General features: G+C 45.4%; 1 protein-coding gene across 1 annotated transcript; it reads right to left on the bottom strand.

Annotated features, from left to right (window-relative positions):
• Positions 1 to 22,553: 22,553 nt before the first annotated feature.
• LOC139070175 (putative keratin-associated protein 4-16) lies at positions 22,554 to 23,987 on the bottom strand. The gene is made up of 6 exons (XM_070551904.1): positions 23,963 to 23,987; positions 23,886 to 23,909; positions 23,557 to 23,699; positions 23,228 to 23,457; positions 22,892 to 23,031; positions 22,554 to 22,783 (listed from the first exon to the last, which is right to left on the bottom strand). The coding sequence occupies exons 1-6, from the start codon at positions 23,985 to 23,987 to the stop codon at positions 22,554 to 22,556; spliced, it is 792 nt and encodes a 263-aa protein (XP_070408005.1).
• Positions 23,988 to 24,797: the final 810 nt, after the last annotated feature.

Raw genomic sequence — 24,797 nt, 5'->3', positions numbered from 1 at the left:
AGAAGAACGAAAAAATCAATGCAAGTCAATGGGGCTAAAAATATTATTTTCTAATCCGCTTTGCCTTATGCCCTGGATCACACACATGTTGTACTGCAATTTAAATGAAAAGTAATGATGGGTGTTCTGACCACGTCAGTCACGTACTTTGAGATTTATTAGCTTGTAAAAGTTCGTAATTAGCGTGACTACACCCCAGAAATTGGCACGTCGCATATGTAAGTAAGTAAGTAAAAGTAAGTAAAAGTGTATTTATATAGCGCCTTTCACAGATATAAATCACAAAGCGCTGTACAACATGATAAAGATCAGGGCAAAGACCTCTAACCAATAAAAACATCAGAAAAACAATAGCAGTGATAAACGTAGAAAATAAAATCATGAGTATAAACAAAGTGAAGGTGTGAACCCGAACAAAGCCATCATTCTGAAACATTTAGGGAGGGAACGCCTGGATGAAAAGGTGAGTTTTTAGATGATTTTTAAAGACCTCTACGGTGTTAGAGAGACGGAGATTTGAAGGTAGACTGTTCCAAAGTCTGGGTGCAATAGTCTGAAAGGCCCTGTCCCCTTTGGTTTTCAGTCTGGTTCGAGGAACAGCCAGGAGGTTTTCAGATGTGGATCTAAGGTTCCGAGAGGTGGTGTGTGGGGATAAAAGCTCAGATAAGTAGCTTGGAGCCTGGTTGTTAAGAGCTCTATAGGTCAGGACTAAAACTTTAAACTGAATTCTATATTCTACCGGGAGCCAGTGGAGGGACTCAGGGCTGGACTGGGACAAAAATTCAGCCCGGGCATTTTGATTGGAGACCGGCCCATCACCTGGGTTTTTGGAAAAGACATTAAGCCTTACGCTGTTTCTGACACACACCAACGTACACTTTCTTATTGGTAATATTTATGTATCAATCTAATAAACGTAAACCTACACCATCCTTCCTATCCTGGTATTCTAAAAAAGTAGGGTTGGGGGCAAATGATTATTTTTAAAGTGATTATTCTGACGATTATTTTATCGAATAGTCAACTATTCTAATGACTATTTAGATGATTAATTTAGCGATTATTTTTCTATTGCACAATTAATAAAAACCAAAAAATCTCAAATAAATTCCTCCAAAAAATTGATAAGTTGTTACTGTAAGAGAATAAACACTACAGGCCTTCCATTTTGTATAACACTGCTTTTATTGTGTTGCGGTTGTTTATATTCTGGTGACGTGTAGATCATGCAGGCTGCTGCCTGAGAGGTGGTTGGAGACGGAGTGTCTCCATGCTGCTTTGTTTTGGTCACTTATGTGCATGAGGCAAGTGGTGTTACGACCCTTCCTGGGGAGTCACGTGTAAAGGGTTAAATTTACCTAAATATTACCTTATTTATTATCTCTTGATGTTATTAGTCCCTATTTCTGTGGTTAATTGACAATAGTTTCCTGAAATGTTTCTCCTATTTTAACTGTAAATCCTTCTAGCTGTTATATTTATAACAAGAAACAGATATTCGGACGGAATATTTTCATGTTTATTCGAATATGATTGTGGAACACACCCAGCATCATAATAAATGAAGTCATATTTATGCCAATTTAAGCCTTTATGGGTGACCAGGACACTGTAATCAATTTTTGGCAAGGGAAATTATCTTTTTTTTTTGTTGCCATTTTTGGGGTGTTTATGATGATACAGTAGACAGTATGAGTACAGTAACATCAACAGATAATACATAAAACCCTTATTTGGTCAATTTTAGCCTCCATGAAAATCTGAGCGATTCAATCACTTTTTGGCAAGTAAAATGCCATTTTAGTTGTCTACAATTAAATCATCAATAAAGAATTTAAAGACATTTTGAGGCGTTTCTTATAGGTAAACAGGAGGGTGTAGTCTCTATTTGGCAAGTGACAATCTTAATTGTATGTGCTGATGTGCTTTTATCTTGTTACTTTTAAATAGAGCAACGTAATGTATAGATAGTAACCTACACAGTGTCATTAAAGCCAAAGCTTGATCATTTTAAATACTTTTTTTCAAGTAAAAATGTGCCCCAAACTAGTTAACCGTGGCTCCATGTCAAGTGGACTAAAGAAAGGAAGGGGAAAAAATTAAATCGCTGGAGAATTGTTTATTTACATTTATTCAACGTTTACATTCAATACATGGTGCCATTTTACATTGTTTATTTATTTTTTTAGTATCAAGGCTGTAACATAAAGAAAGCCAGTTCTTACCACAAACCATCTTTCAATCGCAAATATTGCAAAAAGGATTAATATATCCTCATTGTGAACGTTTAAGACAAATAGCAACACTTAAAACAACTTCCGAACTGGAAAAACTTATGTGGCAAGGTGGAGAAACAATGCCCGAGCGGGATTCGATCCCCAGACCTCTGGGGAGAGAGTCATACGCTCTAACCACTCAGCCAAAGGGACATCCCCTACGCGAGTAGCCAGGGCGCAAGATCAATCGGGACATTGTGACAGGATGCTCACACTGTCACATCTTCCTCCCTCTTTCCACAAGCACGTCCTCGAGCGCCCGCGCAGGGTGCCACAAACACTGCCACACTAATATCCGCGATAAACATCTGTTTAAGTACCGGAAGAGGTTATCTTTGCTTTCTGAATGTCCATATTGCTAGATATGCCGAGTTTTAGGGCGAAATCCTGGGGAATTTTGTCTAGAAATGCAATTACCTAACCGTGCGCGATCCCGCGGTGGCTAATCATTTTTTGGCAGCGAGTCGATTAATGGCACAACACCGGCTCGGGTTTCTCCTCCTCCCTCTTTTCTTCTCCAACCTGTCGCTGGGCTGAGGCTCCATCACTTCCTAAATTGATTTTACTTGAACCTTCACTACCAAACAACTGCGATATTTTAACACATGTGCCAGCATCAGCCTGAAGGGCCAGTTTCTTTTTTAGTCAAATTTTCTCCGCTCCTGCTTTCCGTTTTTTGTTCTCCATTTTGTAAAGCTCGTCTGTCTGTTTACTGAGATTCACAAACAACTGGCGGGTGCATCAGACCTCTGGCTATTGGTCCAGCCCAGAGTGTATTGTTACCAATTGGCCAATCCACCAACTTTTACGAGGCATCGCGTGGGGCGGCGCGGACAAGTTGTCAGCAACAACTAGAGGCCAGAAAAAAAAAAAAAAAAAAAAAACAGACACCGGCCCATAAAAGATGAAAGGGTCGGCCCAGCGGGCAATTGCCCGCTATGCCCTATGGTCAGTCCAGCAGTGGAGGGACTGTAAAACTGGGGTGATGTGAGCTCGTCTGCTGGATTTGGTTAGGAGTCTGGCTGCTGCATTTTGGATGGCTTGAAGGCGTGAGAGGGAGGTTTTGCTGAGACCAGTAAAAAGAGCCTTACAGTAGTCTAAGCGTGATGACACAAAGGCATGGATGATTTTTTACAGATCTGCAGTAGAAACCAGTTTACGGACTTTTGAAATGTTTCTCAGTTGGAAGAAACAAGAGCGGGAGATGGTTTTGACGTGTGAGTCTAAACTTAAAGCTGGATCAAAAATAACTCATAGATTTCTAATGTTGGCCTTGGCTGATGGGCAAAAAGAGGCAATTTCTTGCTCGATTTTTGGCTGAAGTTCCGGGGGTGCAGAGATCAGGGTCTCTGTCTTGTTAGCATTGAGGACAAGAAAGTTGCTGGACAGCCAGCTACTGATCTGGGTCAGGCAGAGTACAAGTGTGGCCAGCCTGTCCAACTGGTGTGGCATAAAGGACATTTAGAGCTGAATATCATCAGCGTAGATGTGGTAGGAGATGTCTGGGAAAGACTGAATGATGCCAGCTAAAGGAAGAATATAGAATGCGAATAGTAGAGGCCCTAGAACTGAACCTTGTGGGACCCCGCATGTTAGAGAGGCAGTATCTGAAGAGAAGGTTTCGGACTTCACTGTGAATGTTCTGTTGGTGAGATAAGAAGAGAGCCAGTCTAGAGCAGAACCTGAAATCCCAGCCAGGGCCTTTAACCTGTTTAGTAGAACGTTGTGGTCTACAGTGTCAAAAGCTGCACTGAGGTCAAGCAGGACCATGACAGAGCATCTCCTTGCATCAGCAGCCACCAGGAGGTCATTATGCACCCTTACTAGAGCAGTCTCAGTTGAGTGCTGCTTCAGAAAGCCAGATTGGAAGGGGTCAGAGATCTTTGACTTAGAAAACCAGGATCTGAGTTGGGTTTCATCAACCTTCTCAAGTACTTTGCTGATGAAAGGTAGCTTAGAAATGGGCCTAAAGTTACTGGTGGAGCTGGTGTCAAGGTTGGGTTTCTTTAAGAGAGGAGTCACTACTGCATTTTTAAAGTAAGATGGAACACAGCCTTGGCTCAGTGAGCTGTTGATTATAGTCAACAGAGATGGACTGATAGAGGCAAGGGACCCGGCTAAAACAGAGGGAGTTAAGATATCTGATGAGCATGATGAGAGTTTCATCTGACTGATTATTGAGGTTAAGTCATTTAGTGTAATTGGGGAGAAGGAGGTGAAAGACTTGGAGCACTGGGGGGCCTCCCCTCCTGAGGGGGCGAGGGCTGGTGGAATGCTGGATCTCAGATTCAGCACCTTGTTTTCAAAAAAGTGGAGAAATCTGTTACAGTCATCAGCTGAAGATAGCTGAGCCTGCTGCAGAGGAGAAGACACGATGCTGGAGATGGTATCAAACAAAACCTTAGGATTGTTCTTATTTTGACATATGAGGTTGCTAAAGAAAGAAGACCTGGCATTTTCTACAGCTTCGTTGTATGACTCGAGAAGTTCTTTAAAATATTCTCGATGAACAACCAGACCTGTCCTCTTCCACCGTAGTTCCACTTTTCTACAGGAGCGTCTAAGATCAAGAATCTGGTTGTTCAGCCAGGGTGAACTAGAGGCACTGGAACTGCGGCTGGTTTTGTAAGGGGCGACCTGATCTAGAATTTTGAGGCAGTGATCATTAAATGAGTTGGTAAGGAGCTATACATCATCAGAGGAATTAGGTACAAAGTCAAAGAGGGAGGAGAAATTTAAAATGGTAGAACTGTTGATAATACAGTGGGGCAAAAAAGTATTTAGTCAGCCACCGATTGTGCAAGTTCTCCCACTTAAAATGATGACAGAGGTCAGTAATTTTCATCATAGGTACACTTCAACTGTGAGAGACAGAATGTGGAAAAAAAATCCATGAATTCACATGGCAGGATTTTTAAATAATTTATTTGTAAATCAGGGTGGAAAATAAGAATTTGGTCAATAACAAAACTTCAACTCAATACTTTGTAACATAACCTTTGTTGGCAATAACAGAGGTCAAACCATTACTATAGGTCTTTACCAGGTTTGCACACACAGTTGCTGGTATTTTGGCCCATTCCTCCATGCAGATCTTCTCGAGAGCAGTGATGTTTTGGGGCTGTCGCCGAGCAACACGGACTTTCAACTCCCTCCACAGATTTTCTATGGGGTTGAGGTCTGGAGACTGGCTAGGCCACTCCAGGACTTTCAAATGCTTCTTACAGAGCCACTCCTTTGTTGCCCGGGCGGTGTGTTTGGGATCATTGTCGTGTTGGAAGACCCAGCCACGTTTCATCTTCAAAGCTCTCACTGATGGAAGGAGGTTTTGGCACAAAATCTCACGATACATGGCCCCATTCATTCTGTCCTTAACAGGGATCAGTCGTCCTGTCCCCTTAGCAGAAAAACAGCCCCAAAGCATGATGTTCCCACCCCCCCATGCTTCACAGTAGGTATGGTGTTCTTGGGATGGAACTCAGTATTCTTCTTCCTCCAAACACGACGAGTTGAGTTTATACCATAAAATTCTACTTTGGTTTCATGTGACCACATGACATTCTCCCAATCCTCTGCTGTATCATCCATGTGCTCTCTGGCAAACTTCAGACGGGCCTGGACATGCACTGGCTTCAGCAGCAGAACACGTCTGGCACTGCAGGATTTGATTCCCTGCCATTGTAGTGTGTTACTGATTGTGACCTTTGTTACTGTGGTCCCAGCTCTCTGCAGGTCATTCACCAGGTCCCCCCGTGTGGTTCTGGGATTCTTGCTTAACGTTCTCATGATCATTTTGACCCCACGGGATGAGATCTTGCGTGGAGCCCCAGATCGAGGGAGATTATCAGTGGTCTTGTATCAATCAATCAATCAAACTTTATTTCAGACAAGGGATATGTCCATAACAAGAATAAAAAATAAAAACACATTCTAATTACAAACCGTATAGGCAGTTGCTCCAATGTTTAAAAAGGACTGAGGAGTACCTCGTGTCACTGTAAGATAAAGATGACAGAGCTCTAACAACCGCGTTAGCTGACAAACTCAGTCGGATGAATTTGTACATGAAGAGCCTCAGAAGCGCATGAAAAGTAGGGATGTTACTCGTAACAAACATGTGACTTGCCGAAGTCCATCTAGGGAGCTTCATGAGGATTCTAAAAGCATCCTGATAAGTCACTTGAAGCTTCTTCATTACTACCTTACTATAGTTGCACCACAAGTGGGCTGTATAGAGAGGAGTACAAAAGGAACGAAAGAGGGACACTTTAACAGGATCTGAGCACATGCCAAAGTTACGTGCCAGAGTGTTAGCCTGCATGTACAGCTTACCGCATTGCCTCTTAATGTCCTCGTCATCACAGAGGTCACTTCTTAAAATGTGCCCCAAATATTTTACTTTGCTTACCACTTCCAGGACCTGATTTGTTAAGTTAAAAGATGGAAAATTAAGCATCAGGTCCCCTTTAGTAGCAGCAATCATAACCACACTCTTTTTAGGGTTAAACAGGATGTCAAATTGCTCACCATACTTAGCTCATGCCCTGAGCAGCTGCTGCAGGCCTGCGCTATAGGGAGACATGAGGACTAGGTCATCTGCATATATTAAATGATTTACCAGTCAGTCACCCACCAAGCATCCAGTCTTACTAGCATTCAGAGTAACAGACAACTCGTCAAGGTCCAGGTTAAAAAGGACAGGAGACAGAATCCCGCCTTGCCTGACTCCATTTGATACGGAGAAAGGATCCGACACTTCTGTCCCCCCACTTTACCTGCATCAGTTGATGAGAGTACCAGAAGTGCAAAATCCTAACTAGGTAAGAAGGGACCCCTCTGTTTTGTAGCTTGATGAATAATTTCTGATGATTGACTCTGTCAAAGGCCTTAGAGGCATCTAAAAAACACATAAAAACAGAAGTATTATGCCTCATGTATTTGCTTACAGTTTCTTTTAAAGCATAGATACACAAGTCAGTACTAAGTTTACCTTTAAAACCAAACTGATTCTCTGTCGTAGTTATAAAATTCTGCAGTCTTTCCAGCAAAATATGCTCAAACACCTTGGACAACACACTAGCCATAGCAATAGGCCTGTAGTTATCAATACAGGAGATTTTTCCAGTTTTCTCTTTGACTATAGGGACTAAGAGAACAGATAACATATGGTCAGGCAAGATTCCATGCTTCAAAAAGCCGGTAAAGCACAATGAGAGTAACACCTGAGCTCTACAGCTAGCGTACTTCATGTGCTCTGCTGATAGTTGATCCGGGCCGCAAGCTTTGTTTAACGACATTTTCTCTATAGCGAGACGGACTTCATCAGCTCTGACAATCATACCATGATTGTAGTTAATGTTGCCAAGATTGAACCTTTCACTATTTACACAGTTAAAAATTCTGCTAAAGTGATTCCTCCAGGCTTCAACAATGTTCTTGTCTCCTGATACCCCATTTATAGATGCAGGTAGCAGCTGCTTACTGATACAGGAGCGTTTTAACTCCTTCCAGAACTCCGAAACATCATTATTCTTTAGTTTGTTCGCTAAGGAGTTTGCCCGCATTGTTTGCTCATTTCTTTTAATATAGCGAACAGCATTCTTGAACTTAACGTTCGCAGCTTCCTTAGACTCCAATACTGAACCGGATTTTGGTTTACCAGCAGCTGCCCAGGCTTTATATGCTGCTCTGGACTCAGCATGTAACGCATAAGCATGCTCACTCCATCCTGGAAGCGGTTTAAATTTTGTTGCTCCTTTTTGGCAGAGGAACTCGCTGGCAATAATCAAGCTGTCCACAATATTTGTATGTCTTCCATTTTCTGATAATTGCTCCCACAGTTGATTTTTTCACACCAAGCTGCTTGCCTATTGTAGATTCACTCCTCCCAGTCTGGTGCAGGTCTACAATTCTTTTCCTGGTGTCCTTTGAAAGCTCTTGGGTCTTGGCCATAGTGGAGTTTGGAGTTTGACTGTTTGAGGCTGTGGACAGGTGTCTTTTTAACAGATAATGAGTTCAAACAGGTGCCATTAATACAGGTAACGAGTGGAGGACAGTAAAGCTTCTTAAAGAAGACGTTACAGGTCTGTGAGAGCCAGAGATGTTCCTTGTTTGAAGTGACCAAATACTTATTTTCCACCCTGATTTACAAATAAATTCTTTAAAAATCCTGCCATGTGAATTCATGGATTCTTTTTTACATTCTGTCTCTCACAGTTGAAGTGTACCTATGATGTAAATTACTGACCTCTGTTCATTTTAAGTGGGAGAACTTGCACAATCGGTGGCTGACTAAATACTTTTTTGCCCCACTGTACGTCTTTGCTTAGCAGAGACTGGTAAAAGAGATTCAGAATTTAGGTTAATATGAAAAGAAACTGACTTATGGTCACTGAACACAACATCATTTATCTGCAGCTTATCAACAAGAAGTCCGTAGGAAAAGACCAGATCCAGGGTGTGGCCTGCTCTGTGAGTGGGACCAGACACGTGTTGAGAGAAATTAAAATAGTTCATCATGTTTAGGAACTTCCTAGTGGAGCAGTTAGATAGATCCTCAGCATAGATGTTGAAATCTCCAACAATGATTGTCCTGTCTAGTTTAATAGTTGAAGATAGGAGATCCTGAAAGTCAGACAGGAAGGATGAAGTAGATCCAGGTGGGCAATAGACCAGAATTCCATAAACTGGTTGAACTTGACCAATTTTAATCACGATCATCTCGAATGAGCTGTAGGAGTTTGAGGATATAATTTGGCACGAAAAGTGTTTCTTAAAGATAACAGCTGTTCCTCCACCGCTGCCTGTGGTTCGTGGAGCAGAGAAGAAAGAGTAGTCTTGAGGACAGAACTCACGGAGATGAGTGACGTCATTTTCGCGCTGCCACGACTCGGAAATCCACAAAAAGTTTAATTTTTTGGTCCGGAACAGATCGTTGAGAATGTGAGACTTGTTGGCGATGGAGCGCGCGTTAATCAAAATCATTTTCGCGGAGGAATCTGGCGATGTGTGTGCCGCAGGCTCGATAATGGCGGGCGGCTGGCGGGCTAAGCTACGTAGCGACTCCAGGCTACGCCCGCGGAGGTTCTTTGTCTCCCACGCCTTCAGGTAGCGTCCCGCATCAGGGGCTCCATTTAGCAGCGAGATCAGCCCAACTCCGTTAAGTTTCTGTTGGATCTGCCACAACACAGCCGCGGAGCAGCGATCAGGCAGAGCTTCGCCTCTCAGGATCTTTCGAAGCTGAACGAAGAAGCCGGCTCTCTTCCCCCGTTTCCTCTTCCATGGCCTCCTGGGCAGCGGCAAGCCGACAGGTAACAGAGGGCCGAGATCTGGGTTAACGCCAGGTTCCAGAGGCGGTGGGAAAGCGGGTCCGGTATCGGAGTTCTGGAGATTGATCATCTCGGACCTGATCGACAACAGTAAGTCTCGATCATATGTTAGCAGGGACTCCGCACCAGATAGACAAAAAACAATAAAAAACAACAAATAACCAAAACAGGCCAGGAGCCTAGCAGACGCACAGCCACTCATGGGCGTCATCTTGCTTGAAGGACCAATGTGACGTCACCACACAATCTCCTCTCCACAAAGAAGCTGCTACTCACCAAATGACCAGATTTATGGTGGTTCTTTCCTCCTGTGGGAAATTTGTTGAACTTACAGCCCTTTCCCCCCAGTTTTCTCCGTGTCTGGTTCGATGACGTCACTTTCATGAAGCACATTTGTAGTCCTGGACTTATTTTCACACAAAACTTAAAATATTGTTCCCCTCCGTTCGAAAATAAGTGCGTTTTTGTATCAAAATGTGTCTTTAAAATTCACGGACATCATATGTGAAATCCATTACACAAAACAAGCAGAATTAGAAAATAGCATTTTTAGCCCCATTGACTTGCATTCATTTTTTTTGTTCTTCTGGGGACCCATGATGCGGAAGTAGATGGGCATGACTTAGGGTGTGTCTCAATGTCAAGGACTACTTACAAGGACACTGCCTTTCCTTGGTCAAAGAAAACAGTTAAATGGAACAGACTTGCATCATGTGACCACGGCTTCCACTGCGGTCACGTAACATCATGTGACACGGGAGAAAATGTTATATTTTATACGTATTAGTTTCAATATAAATATATAATGAGCCTTTTAGTTTTAAAATTGTGTATATATTTGTTAAATTAAATACATAAGCGAGTTACTACCCACTAGCCACCGAAGCTGCAACTCCTAAGCTAACTAACCAACAATAGATAACATCTTTGGATCTAAAAAAACATTTTATATTAGTTGACTTAGGCCCTGTCCACACGTAGCCGAGGATCTGCCAAAACGTAGATATTTTTCTACGTTTTGGCCGGTCATCCACACGAAAACGGAGTTTTTTCACACGAAAACGGATCTTTTTAAAAACTCCGGCCAAAGTGAAGATCTGCGTTTTCTCCGTTTTGGGTGTCTGCGTGTGGACGGACAAAACCGGAGTTTTAAGGTCTGCAACGTCTCTTTCCGCGACAAAAAAATGCTGACATCATGTGTGCGACCTGTGTTTACACTAGCCGGCATCAGCTGCGCTCTGTCACTACCCGATCTATCAATTGTCTAAGCGCTTTTTGCTTGTTTGTTTTTGCAAGCGGAATTACTGCTCCTTGCGGAAGACCACAGACGAAGGACGAGGTTAAGAACGGGGGAAGTACTGCCGCCTACAGGTCTGGCATGTCCTTATCAACGTATTTATCCGGGTACGTGTGGACAGAGTTTGTTTTTAAAACGCTGTGGTGTGGATGCAAGTTTTTGGAGGGGCGGATATTCGTTTTTAAAAAACCCCGGCTAAGTGTGGACTAGGCCTTACTTTTACACTTGAAATTTGCCCCCGTAGTAGCTGCCGGCTTCTGATCTGCCATCCTTTTGAAAATACACATGCAGCTGTGTATTCTGGGTCATTTTTGACCAAGGCTAGGCTACAAGACACCTCATGTGAATCCTTGCTCAGCTAGCTAAAAGGCTAACAAATGGAGAACACACGCCTCAGTAGAACATGAACATTGGAACACGTCTTGGCGGCTCCTGATGACGTATCTCCTAGGCAACTGGGGCAGAACCAAGACATCAAGGTGAGGTTCCTTGGCATTGAGAAACACCCTTAGGCTCCCTATGAGTAAATGTCTCACATTTGATTGGCTGATAGCAACAAAACTCCTCCACTTGCCCCAGAAGCTAAGGAACACTATCATTACGTTTTGTGTCTATTTTTGACTCACTACGTTTCCAAAATACGTTAAACTCCGCAGTTTAGATCGAGTCAGACAGGAAGTCAAACACAAAAGCAGTGTAGAACATTCGAAACTTTCATAAAAAAGGTCATGTGCAGTATGTAATTTCCTGTGAACTTGTGTAAACGATGTAAACAAAACAGAAAATAACCCACTGAACCTTTTTTACACATGCAGCTGTTTTTCTTCTTGTTAATAATTGTGTGTGGACGAGAGAAATCACAAGCGATTTTGCAATTCTCTCGTGATTTTGTGAAGTCACGGGATCAGCTGTGTGGAACGCTTTCACTCCCTTTTCTCATCAGAATGGCTCCTGGTTGGGAATGAGCTCGCGGGTGGAATGTCGCTATTACATTACACCACTGCTTTCACAGCCAGTGGAAAGCCGGGGTTACTCACTTTTTAGAGTGACACCTAAATCAACATGTGTAGTCACTAGTTTGGCATCTTAGAGCATTTTGTTTACAATTTAAAAATTCTGCCCCAAACTGTAATTATATCGCCATCTTCAGGTTAAAACTCTGTTCCACATTGATTTAGAATTAGCCACAGCTGATGGCTAAGAGGTGTCAGGTGACAAAGTCGGTCCCATACCATGTGGCTGCACTGAACTGGACTCCAGCTGAGTCTCGGCCGCACCTCCAGCTGACTCAGCCACTCATCAGTCGATAAAAAAACGTTATGGCTGCCAGGCAACGCCTCCTATAGGCAAATTTTTCTAACAGGAAGAGTGGGTAAAGTAAGACTCCCCCAGGGTGTGACTTACCCTTTAAATAGACTGTGTAGATTTTACCATTAATCTCTGGAAATATCCATTGCAACATTGGTGAAAATGAACAAAATGTTTTCTAAATTTTGGCGGCTTTGTACCATATAGCCATAAAAATCATGTCTAAAGTACATCGTGCATGGGTCTAGTGTCTTTAGGGGACTCCACGTTTACTTCTGGCTGGCTCGGGTCCTGCGCGTATCGATAACGTCAGACTAGATGATTTGCTGGATATACGACTTACGGAAGTTACGTTACCACGTTCAAATACATTTAGGCAGGAAGAAACACAAATTTAAGAACAAAACTGCTAAACGCTTTACTAAACATGTGTGAAAGAACAGAATCAGAAAAGAGATGCAATATATTTTGGCTGAGTAGAATTGCTTAAGTATGATGATGTCATCTGCATATGCAGGCACAGACATATTAGATGCCCCGTGGACTACACACTGTCACTTTAAGCAAAAAATTATGTTTTATTTCCACAAATAAAGGGTAAATAGCGAGATTGTGCCTTCTAGAGTCGTAGAACCCCCTAAGGCACTTTACAGCATAATCAGTCACCTCACACATGCATTCACACACTGGTGGTAATGAGCTACAGTGTAGCCACAGCTGACCTGGGGCACACTGACAGAAGTGAGGCTGAACATGTTCCGCCATGTTGTGGAGTTGCTAATGCTAACGGTTAGCTTCTACTAGATGAGATGTGCTCTCAACACTTAATTCAACAGCCTTTCATGGTTGCAAGCTAAGGTGGGTGAGTCTATGAATGTTAATTTTACAGAATGACGTCAACCTGTGTGGCTTTGTTCTTACCTGAGGAAAGTTGCAGTTTAGTAAGAGGGAAGAGTTATTTAATTGATTAATGGTTATGTGTCTTTCAGTCCTTTTTATTAAAACAATAACTGGAAATAGTTTCAGTCTCCACTGAATTGATTATCAGACCAACAATACCAACACAAATGGAAAGCTCCTTCTACCATTTTGATTCAGGTTTTACTTTGAAGCCTTCAGAGCTGACTGGACAAAGGAGAAGGCTTTATAAAATGATGAACATAATAGAGAACCCTGATCATCCTCTTCACAAAATGGTTATTCAGCAACAGTGTCCTCAGTCAAAGGCTTCAGATCTGCAGCAACAAGATCTTCCTACTCACAGCTAGAACCAGACATGATCAGGCTTTGCAGAAATCCAATCATAAGTTGCTGCAACAGGAAATTTACAGAATTAAAAATCAGTCAAACATTCACATGTTTACAGCATTTGAAACAGGCTATTAATAACAAATCAATGTTATACTTCTATTTTTCAGTTTTACAAAAACAGATTTTGAAATCACTCTCCATGTCGTACAGCATCTATTTGCAGAGTGGAAGTGTCACAGCACCTTTGGGACCCCTACAGAGTCACAAAGGTCACAAACACTGCCCACATCTTTCCTGCCTGCCTCAGATAGCATCAGTTTACAGGGACAAACGTCACTCTCATAAAAGAAACAAGAACCAACTAGGAGCATTACAAAAGAGTCAGTAAGACTGTGAAAATCAAACATCCTAAGAACAGTTTATGAGCAGCTCATTATTAGAGATGCTTGATATACTGTGGGGTAAAAAAGTATTTAGTCAGCCACCGATTGTGCAAGTTCTCCCACTTAAAATGATGACAGAGGTCAGTAATTTACATCATAGGTACACTTCAACTGTGAGAGAGAGAATGTGAAAAAGAATCCATGAATTCACATGGCAGGATTTTTAAAGAATTTATTTGTAAATCAGGGTGGAAAATAAGTATTTGGTCACTTCAAACAAGGAAAATCTCTGGCTCTCACAGACCTGTAACGTCTTCTTTAAGAAGCTTTTCTGTCCTCCACTCGTTACCTGTATTAATGGCACCTGTTTGAACTCATTATCTGTATAAAAGACACCTTTCCACAGCCTCAAACAGTCAGACTCCAAACTCCACTATGGCCAAGACCAAAGAGCTTTCAAAGGACACCAGGAAAAGAATTGTAGACCTGCACCAGCCTGGGAAGAGTGAATCTACAATAGGCAAGCAGCTTGGTGTGAAAAAATCAACTGTGGGAGCAATTATCAGAAAATGGAAGACATACAAGACCACTGATAATCTCCCTCGATCTGGGGCTCCACGCAAGATCTCATCCCGTGGGGTCAAAATGATCATGAGAACGTTAAGCAAGAATCCCAGAACCACACGGGGGGACCTGTTGAATGACCTGCAGAGAGCTGGGACCACAGTAACAAAGGTCACCATCAGTAACACACTACAACGGCAGGGAATCAAATCCTGCAGTGCCAAACGTGTTCCGCTGCTGAAGCCAGTGCATGTCCAGGCCCGTTTGAAGTTTGCCAGAGAGCACATGGATGATACAGCAGAGGATTGGGAGAATGTCATGTGGTCAGATGAAACCAAAGTAGAACTTTTTGGTATAAACTCAACTCGTCGTGTTTGGAGGGAGAACACCAAGAACACCATACCTACTGTGAAGCATGGGGGTGGGAACATCATGCTTTGGGGCTGTTTTTCTGCTAAGGGGACAGGACGACTGATCCGTGTTAAGGACAGAATGAATGGGGCCATGTATCATGAGATTCTGAGCCAAAACCTCCTTCCATCAGTGAGAGCTTTGAAGATGAAACGTGGCTGGGTCTTCCAACACGACAATGATCCCAAACACACCACCCGGGCAACAAAGGAGTGGCTCCGTAAGAAGCATTTGAAAGTCCTGGAGTGGCCTGGCCAGTCTCCAGACCTCAACCCCATAGAAAATCTGTGGAGGGAGTTGAAAGTCCGTGTTGCTCGGCGACAGCCCCAAAACATCACTGCTCTCGAGAAGATCTGCATGGAGGAATGGGCCAAAATTCCAGCTACTGTGTGTGCAAACCTGGTAAAGACCTATAGTAATGGTTTGACCTCTGTTATTGCCAACAAAGGTTATGTTACAAAGTATTGAGTTGAAGTTTTGTTATTGACCAAATTCTTATTTTCCACCCTGATTTACAAATAAATTCTTTAAAAATCCTGCCATGTGAATTCATGGATTGTTCTTCACATTCTGTCTCTCACAGTTGAAGTGTACCTATGATGTAAATTACTGACCTCTGTCATCATTTTAAGTGGGAGAACTTGCACAATCGGTGGCTGACTAAATACTTTTTGCCCCACTGTAGGCTTGTTTTTACCGATATCCGATACTGTCTAACTCTTTACTGTCTAACTCTTAATTTTCGATACCGATATAAACCGATACCAATAGATGTTGGGCCCCCCCAAATAAAAAAATCATTTAGGTTGCTAACGTCACATATCTCCATGGACAGAATTTCTAGGCGCAGCCGTGGTGTGGAGTGTGTCGAGTTTGGTGGCAGGAGAATCTCGTCTGCTTTTTGCGGATGATGTGGTCCTCCTAGCTTCATCTAGCTCTGACCTTCAGCTCTTGCTGGGTAGGTTCGCGGCCGAGTGTGAAGCAGCTGGGATGAGCATCAGCACCCCCAAATCTGAGACCATGGTTCTCGACCGGAAAAGGTGGCTTGCCAACTTTCGGGTCGGGGGAGAGGTCCTACCTCAAGTGGAGGAGTTTAACGCCGGGGACACACCGGCCGCGGAAGCGCCACGAAGTGCCGCGAAAATGGGACCGCCTTCATTCGGCGCCCTTGATAAGCTATTCTATAGACCACATGGGCCGCCGAAGCGCCGCAAATCGCTTCGCGCTGGCGCTCCAGCCCGCGCCGTGCAGTGATCATTTCGGCGTTGGCTATATTTTTTTCGCGAGCCGCGGGTGAATCGCGTCAATTCTTGCAGGAAGTCAAACCTAGACATAAGAGGCAGGCCGGTAAATTTGACAAAATAAAGCATTTCAAAATAAAATTCCACAATAGTCAAATGTGTTCGTAATCAGACACTGCGGAAAAACCACACAAACACACAAACATACACACACATCGAACTTGTGTGCGTGTGTGACCACGTGAAGGGGTGTGTGGTTTTGGGTGTTTTTTCACCGGAGCAAACAGGACAGAGAGGCAGAAAGTCTGAGGCAAGCAGTTAAGATGGATGACTTTAAATTAATCATGGAAGTTGAAGAAGAAAATATCATTTCTATAGCGCCTCTCAAGATAAAAATCACGAGGCGCTTAAAGCTCAGAGTTGAGAAACACAAGGAGCTGTACGACTCCCGAAAAACATGGTTATTTACGTACCCATTTCGGAAGAAACTGCTAGGACACAGCTGCAGAATTGGAGCGGGTTCCAAGAGATTCAACTGGCAGAAACAACTCATTCCATAGGTACACACACACACACACACACACGCACACACATACACACACGCACGCACGCACGCACACACACACACACACATACACACACACACACGCACGCACGCACACACACACTCAAACGTAGAGGAAAAGAGCTGAGAAAAAGCAGAGGAAATGGAGGACACCAAGTGTTTAAAAGAAAAACTACAGCTGAGCCGAGGCGCGCCTCGACTGGGGCGCGTCTGATCTGAACTGAGGAGCGGCGAGCAGCGGTCCAATTTTGTGAGCGATTCGCTTCTCTGCGCTGCCGCGGCCGGTGTGTCCCCGGCGTAAGTGTCTCGGGGTCTTGTTCACGAGTGAGGGTAGGAGGGATCGGGAGATCGGCAGGCGGACCCAGATAAGCGGAGGAAGACGACGACGACGACATATCTCCATATCTTCATGCATGCTTAAACTTTAAACATTATCAGTGCAAAATGACAACTACTTAGATTTAAGTTAGTAACAGAAACAAATGTCATGTTTAATTTGTCTCCAACAGCAGCTGAACGACATTCTCCTTCAGATAATCCTGACTAATGCTCTGTGCTGCCTTTAGGCCTCAGATAATTATTAAGTTCATGATGGGAATATGTTCAATTAACAAGTTAATAAATAGTACAACGGAATTCATGATAAAAAGGTTAAAATGCTTAACTGATCAAAGTGAGTTGTCCCTGTTTTAAACAATCTTTGTTGTATACTGTCTGTGTTAACTTAGATTGGTCACTGACGTCGGTCCGTTTTCTCTGCTGGACCTCCGTTCCAAGTGTTTACATTTTACATTTAGGCAAAATGAGAATAAATGGATCAGTAACACGCTGATTTTGCTTTGTTCTTTTGTACCTTGGAGAACATTTGTCTTTGTAAGTATTGATTTGTTTAGGGAAAGGTTGGGCGTTTGCTAAAGTTACTTAGCTGACAAAATACAGGGCTGCCTCAGACCATTGCCCCTCCTTTCCATTTCACGTGAAAGCGTTGCTAAACAGCCGCAAAACGAACTAGGTGGCAATTAGCCGTCGTTATAATGGATGAGATCCTTTCCATCGGCAGCAAAGTGTGACATTTTGGATGCGCCCCAGAGGCGAGGGCACACTATCATTACGTTCTGTGTCTATTTTAGATGCACTATGCTTCCAAAACATGTCAAACTCTGCAGTTTGGATCGAGCTAGACAGCAAGTCAAACACAAAAACAATGTAGAACGTCCAGAAACGTTCCCAATAAAGGTCACGTGCAGTATGTCATTTTCTGTGAACTTCTGTAACCGATGTAAACGGAACAGAAAATAACCCACAGGACTTTTTTATGCATGCAGCTGTCTTTCTTCTTGTTAGTTATTGTGTATGTGAAATCAAGAGTGGTGTTGCAATTCTCCCATGATTTCGTGACATCTGAGGATCAGCCGCGTGGAACGCTTTCACTCCCTTTTCGCATCAGAATGGCTCCCAGTTGGGAATGAGTTCATAGGTGGAACTCCGCTATTATGCTACGCAACTGCTTTCACGCCAGTGGAAAGCCGGGATTACTTCATATTTGTCCACCATGAGAGTGAGTGGTGCGCGGATCGCTGGGGTTGCGCAAACCTTATGCATGCTGAACGTCAGAGCTGGGGGAGAAGGGGGTGGGGTGGGGGGGTTGGATGGGGGTGGGGGTGGGGGAGTGGGGGTTAGATTGTTCAGCGTGATATATTAGAGGTGTGGCATGAGAGCGTGTGAAGAAGGTCAATACGTGTGTCTCACCCTCAATGCGTGAGAGTTGGCAGCCCTGAGCAATGCAAGTGTTCACATGCTAAGCTAAGCTAAATGCTAAGCGTAATGCTAAGACGTCTGTAAAAGTCAGTAATGCATTTTTTATGTTTCTGTTTATTGTCGTTAAGGTGATAAAACGTTAATAAAGATATTAATTTAAGAAACGCAAGCCTTGGGCGTAGATTCTTGTGCTTGTTTTTTTTTATTTGCTGGCTAGCTACACACAGTTATGTGCTCTAAGAACAACAGATCCTCACTACACAAGGCAAATTCCTCATTATTCACTAGTTGTGCTAAATAAAACAAACATGTCTTCAAAACCTCGGATCTGCTGTATTTTGGCATTTTGAGAGAGAGGAGATTAAGTGTTTGAAGAGTTTGATGGGAAATATGTGTACGGTATGTAAAAGTTGGGTCACTAAGAAGTAAAATCCGATACTAAAATTTTTCTATATTACATTTCGAGGGCAACATCATCAGATAATATCGGACATCCCTACTAATTATGTTTGACCTGGAACTTGTTACTCACTAATGCCAATTACACACTAGCATCGGCTCCGCTCCGCCTACCCCAGCCTGGCTGAGTTTGTTTCACACTGCCTTAGGAAAGCGAATGTGATTGAGCAAATGGGCATTCACAAATGTCCAAAATTGGCAGAAAAAAAATATCAGCGATGTCATGAGCACATCTCCGAGCTCGTGGACGGGGCAAAAAAGCACGGAGAAGTCTGCGGTGTCTCCATTATTGAACAACAATGGCCTGACCAGTGTTGCTTTTGGAGACTCAAACTCTGAGATTTCATCCTGCTTCTCTGTGTTTGGCATCCTGGGAGCACTCTGTGTGTGTGTGTGTGTGTGTGTGTGTGTGTGTGTGTGTGTGTGTGTGTGTGTGTGTGTGTGTGTGTGTGTGTGTGTGTGTGTGTGTGTGTGTGTGTGTGTGTGCTCCTCACAGCAGTGAGAGAGAGAGAAAAACAGCTTCTGTCAAAGGCTCGTTAACTCCACAGAATCCAGAATGATGATGAATGTAGGAAGACCCTGCCAATCGGAAGCTCCCCTAATGGTAGGGATCAATTTTGAGCCAATCAGTCAGCAGTTGGTGTGTTGGACCAGTTCGGCTCCAGGCAGAACGCCTCAAGAAGAGGACTGAAAAGATGTCCGGTTGCACGTTGTCATGTTGTGGGCAAGGTGCTTAACCCAGGACATGAAGAACCACACGTGAAAACCAGGTAAGTAAAAAGAGTAAAATATTTTATTAAATGAAGCTAAGGAAAAACTAAGGGTACTGCTCCAGAAAAGCAGGAACAGGAACGGACTGGAAATGGTCTTAAACCAGTTCTTAGCGGTGGTGGGCTGGTGAAGTTCAGTGGAGGAGAAGCGGCAGGTCCGAGGGTTGTAGAGGAGGTGGACAGGAGAAGGTTTTGTGAGTCCAGGGTGTAGGTTGGCAGGCAGAGCGTCGGAGAGTGGAGGCCAGAGGATCCTGAGCAATGGGACGAGGAAAACAACTCCAGGTGTGGTTAGAGGATGTGAGGGGCGATACTAGAAACAAGAGCATACAGGATCTCATAGAACAAGTTCGTTGGAAGATCAGGTAATGTACTGGGCTAGAAGCTACCCTGGTGAGAGTATCAACCGGCCCTGAAGTTGTGTCACACCGCTCCTTAAATCACCTGGCCCTCTGATTAGCGGAATCAGGATAACGCCGGGGACACACCGGCCGCGGAAGCGCCGCAAAGCGAATCGCTCACGAAATTGGGCCGCTGCTCGCCGCTCCTCAGTTCAGATCAGATGCGCCCCAGTCGAGGCGCGCCTCGGCTCAGCGGTAGTTTTTCTTTTAAATACTTGGTGTCCTCCATTTCCTCTCTGCCTTTTCCTCTACGTTTGAGTGTGTGTGCGTGTGTATGTGTGTGTGCGTGTGTGTGTGTGTGTGTGTGTGTGTGTGTGTGTGTGTGTGTGTGTGTGTGTGTGTGTGTGTGTGTGTGTGTGTGTGTGTGTGAACCTATGGTATGAGTTGTTTCTGCCAGCTGAATCTCTTGGAACCCGCTCCAATTCTGCAGCTGTATCCTAGCAGTTTCTTCCGAAATGGGTACGTAAATAACCATGTTTTTCGGGGGTCGTACAGCTCCTTGTGTTTCTCAACTTCCATAATTAATTTAAAGTCATCCATCTTAACTGCTTGCCTCAGACTTTCTGCCTCTCTGTCCTGTTTGCTCCGGTGAAAAGACACCCAAAACCACACCCCCTTCACGTGGTCACACACGCACACAAGTTCGATGTGTGTGTATGTGTGTGCGTGTTCGTGTGGTTTTTCTGCAGTGTCTGTTTACGAACACATTTGACTATTGCGGAATTTTATTTTGAAATGCTTTATTTTGTTAACTTTACCGGCCTGCCTGCGGTGCTTCGGCGGCCCATGTGGTGTATAGAATAGCTTAACAAGGGTGCCGAATGAAGGCGGTCCCATTTTCGCGGCGCTTCCGCGGCCAGTGTGTCCCCGGCGTAAGCTGGAGCTTGTGCCACGCCCACCTGCAAAACAAACAGCTGACTGCCAGGTTTCCTCACCTGCTGATAGAGGCAGACCATGACACACATGGGAAAATCTAAGGCTGCCCAAATGAAAACACTCCACACCTGGTCCAGGCGGAGTGGAGCCGTTGCTAGTGTGCAAGCCATAAGAGACTTTACAGTGATTTATAGAAACTTCCTGCTGCCCGTATGTGGAGTAATGTTAGAACTAACAGGCGCTGCTGAGGACTCATCCAGCAGCAGCAAACATCCCCCGACAGAGACGGCATCATGTATACAAGTGGGAGGGGCTTCTGCTTCCCCAGCATTTGTTAAATTGTTCTGCAGTGACTTTGATGAGTCAGACATGAACGAGGAGATGAAGGTGAATGCACAGCCAAAATATAAAGACCCTCCTAATGACATCTGCGTGCTGCATTCAGCTGTTTAATGGCTTTCAAGGCTCTACAATCTGGATTTGTTATGAAACAGAAACAAAGATAAACAGAAACACATCTCAGATAAACACACTACAGCTAAAGTAGCATCAAATCAGAACAACAACTTCATGTGATGAAAAAGTTTTCATGGCTGTTCTCGAGGTCTGCCTGTATCTGTTTCGTCTACGTGTGTGTGTGTGTGTGTGTAACCTTGGTCAGGCTGTGTGTCACGAACTCCTCCAGCTAACTACATTTCCCAGCATTCTCGCCACCACTTCCCAACATTCCCGCCACCATTGTGGCTTGCTGACGTCATCACGCCGACACTATATACGGAAGTGCCGGCATTCATTCATTACTCAGTCATCGTTCCTAACAGACTTTGAATCGAGTTCTCAGGCTTACCAGCCTTCAAACCCAACCCAAGGACTTATCCACGCTGTTTACTACCAGTAAGCCAGCTACCTTATTCTTCCGGAACTGCTACTCAGTCTCGGCTCTCTCTCCGAGCGCTGTCGCCGTTCCCAGAGTAAATCTGCGTGCTCTGTCTAACCCAACGCTAGCCACTCCACGTCTGGGTCGCACAGTAACGCCACATTCCATCTCTGCTACACTTCAGCTCAGCCGTGAGACCTGACAGGATGACTGAGTCTAAAGTTGACCCAGCGGAGTTCTCTCACCTGCGTGTCAAAGTGGCAAAACTACGCACGACTCTGAACCAACAGAGGGCAGAAATGAACCAGTTCCGTGCCGTAGCCACGCCAAGCCACGAAGCTCGAGTCCCTCACCGAGCTAGCTCTCCAGCTTTCCACTGCTCTGCAACGACAGACCGCAGCCATCACAGACAAGATGGAACCCCGTCTCAGCCTTCCAGAGAAGTGGGACGGGACCAGGGGGTCCCCGGAAGGCATGCTGGCGACCCTAGCAATGACTTTTGAGTGCCAGCCGGCACGCTACCCCACGTCCTGTTCTCGTGTCGCCCTGCTGACCTCACTGCTGATGGGTCGAGTCGGTGAATGGGCAGCGGCTCTTTATAACCAAAAATCTCCTGCCTGCAATGACTATGAGTGTCACGGTGTGTGGCTGGAGATGGTGGACCATGTGTGGTGGTGGGTTCCGGAGGCAGAAGAGCAGGCACGGAGAACGTAAAAACGAATTTAATTACTGAACGTGAACGGCAGAAACAAACACAACGGTGACAACAAACAACACTCGGGACTCGAAGACTAGACGGGGGACTCGAAGACTTGACAGGGGACTCGAAGACTTGACGGGGGACTCGAAGACTTGACGGGGGACTCGAAGACTTGACTGGGGACTCGAAGACTTGACTCAGGAGACTCGGATACACTCGGACTCGGGACACTTGGACTTGGAGGACTCGGGGAACTGGGAACACTTGGACTCGGAGGACTCGGGGGAACTGGGACACTTGGACTCGGAGGACTCGGGGGAACTGGGACACTTGGACTCGGAGGACTCGGGGGAACTGGGACACTTGGACTCGGAGGACTCGGGGGAACTGGGACACTTGGACTCGGAGGACTCGGGGGAACTGGGACACTTGGACTCGGAGGACTCGGGGGAACTGGACACTTGGACTCGGAGGACTCGGGGAACTGGACACTTGGAATCGGGACACAGGAACACTTGACTTGGGACTGACTGAAACACGGGGCACAGGAACACTTGACTCGGGGCTGACTGGAACACGGGGCACAGGAACACTTGAATCGGGGCTGACTGGAACACGGGGCACAGGAACACTTGACTCGGGGCTGACTGGAACACGGGGCACAGGAACACTTGACTCGGAGCTGACTGGAACACGGGGCACAGGAACACTTGACTTGGGGCTGACTGGAACACGGGGCACAGGAACATTTGACTCGGGGCTGACTGGAACACGGGGCACAGTAACACTTGACTCGGGACACGTAGACTCAGGAACTCGGACACTTGGATACTGGAAACTCGAGCACTGGGTCGGCAGAGCAGGGGCCTCTGATATAGGCGGCTCAACTCTGGCTTCTGAGGGCTCTTTGAGTTCAGTCCTGGATGGCAGAGCAGGGGCCTCTGAATTAGGCGGCACAACTCTGGTCCTTGTGAGTTCATGAGCTCTGGTTTGGGCTGCAGTAGCAGGATGCAGAAAAAGCTGCAGCCAGAAGGACCTGCAGGCGTAGGCCCCGCAGGAGTGGACCAGGAAGTGGGTGGGACTGCAGGAGCGACGTGAGGAAGCCCAGCTCGGCGGCAGGTACTCGACAACTGGTCGGAGCAGGTGCACTTCCCGATTTGCTGGGTCATCGGCAGAGGCTCGGGTGAAGGGAAGCAGGAAAGGAGCAGGAAGACCAGCCCTACCACTCCGAAGAACGCTGGCGTGCGCAGGGGTGTTTGTCTCACCAAAACTCCAGGATCCGCAGCTTCCGTGGGAAAAAAAAGGACGGGGCGAAACAGCAGGAGAGGAGAAATGATTCTGACCACCCCGAGAACAGGTAGGATGCGCCAAAATCTCCCAAACGGGCTCGACCACCCCGAAAACCTGTAGGATGCGCCGAAACCCCTCAGGCCGGAATCTCCCTCCACTGAAAAAGAGAAAAAGAAAAAATAATCCTCCAAAAAACAGATGGTAGCTCACCACAGGTCCAGGTTGGTCGGTCCATTCTGTCACGATTTGGTGTAGTAGGATGTTTAGGACCCAAAATGCAGAAAACCAGATGAACCAGGCAGGAGGTAGAGGATGAAAACAAATCCTTTATTTAGGAGTAGTCCAAAGGCAGGGAGCCAAAACCAAAAATCCAAATGACTAAACCAGAGATCCAAAAACACTAGAAGCTAGAGAGCAGACGAGACTGACAAGAAACAATGGACCGACAAGAACACAGAGACAGACAGGGCTTAAATACACTGGGAGGAGCAATCAGGGAAACAGAAAGCAGGTGTGTGGGGTGAGCTGCTGGAGGGAAGGCAGGTGACACTAATCAACTCAATGGGGAAAACAGAAACAGAGGATGGAGGACACCAGGAGGCACATAAAGGAGGGGGGCAGATGCAGACAATGACAATGAGACTTTTGTGAAGGAGATGAAAAAGACATTTGTTCATCCCAGCAGCCAGGTCTCGGACGAGACTCGGCTGCTTCAGCTTCGTCAGGGCTCCCAGACGGTGGCTCAGTACACCTCCCGCTTCCGGACGACAGCCGCTCGGTTGACGTGGGAATGACGCTGCTCTAAAGGCCGTTTACCTGGAGGGGTTGTCCTCCCGAGTCCGGGAGGGCATGATTGGACATGAGGCCCCGACCTCCCTGGACTTGGCAGTGGTTCTGGCCCTCCAGTTGGACCGCTGCATCCTGAACAGGCCAAGCACCACCTCGGCTTCCATCCACACCAGAACGTCACCCCGTCGTCCAGCCCACCCACCGACGGAGGAACCAATGCAGCTCGGACATCTCCCCCCTCAGGAATGGGCACGGC

The sequence above is a fragment of the Nothobranchius furzeri genome, chromosome 5, assembly GCF_043380555.1.
Source record: "Nothobranchius furzeri strain GRZ-AD chromosome 5, NfurGRZ-RIMD1, whole genome shotgun sequence".
NCBI classification, from domain to species: domain Eukaryota; kingdom Metazoa; phylum Chordata; class Actinopteri; order Cyprinodontiformes; family Nothobranchiidae; genus Nothobranchius; species Nothobranchius furzeri.
Note: the sequence above shows the minus strand (reverse complement) of the source record. Positions and strands in the feature narration are given on the sequence as shown.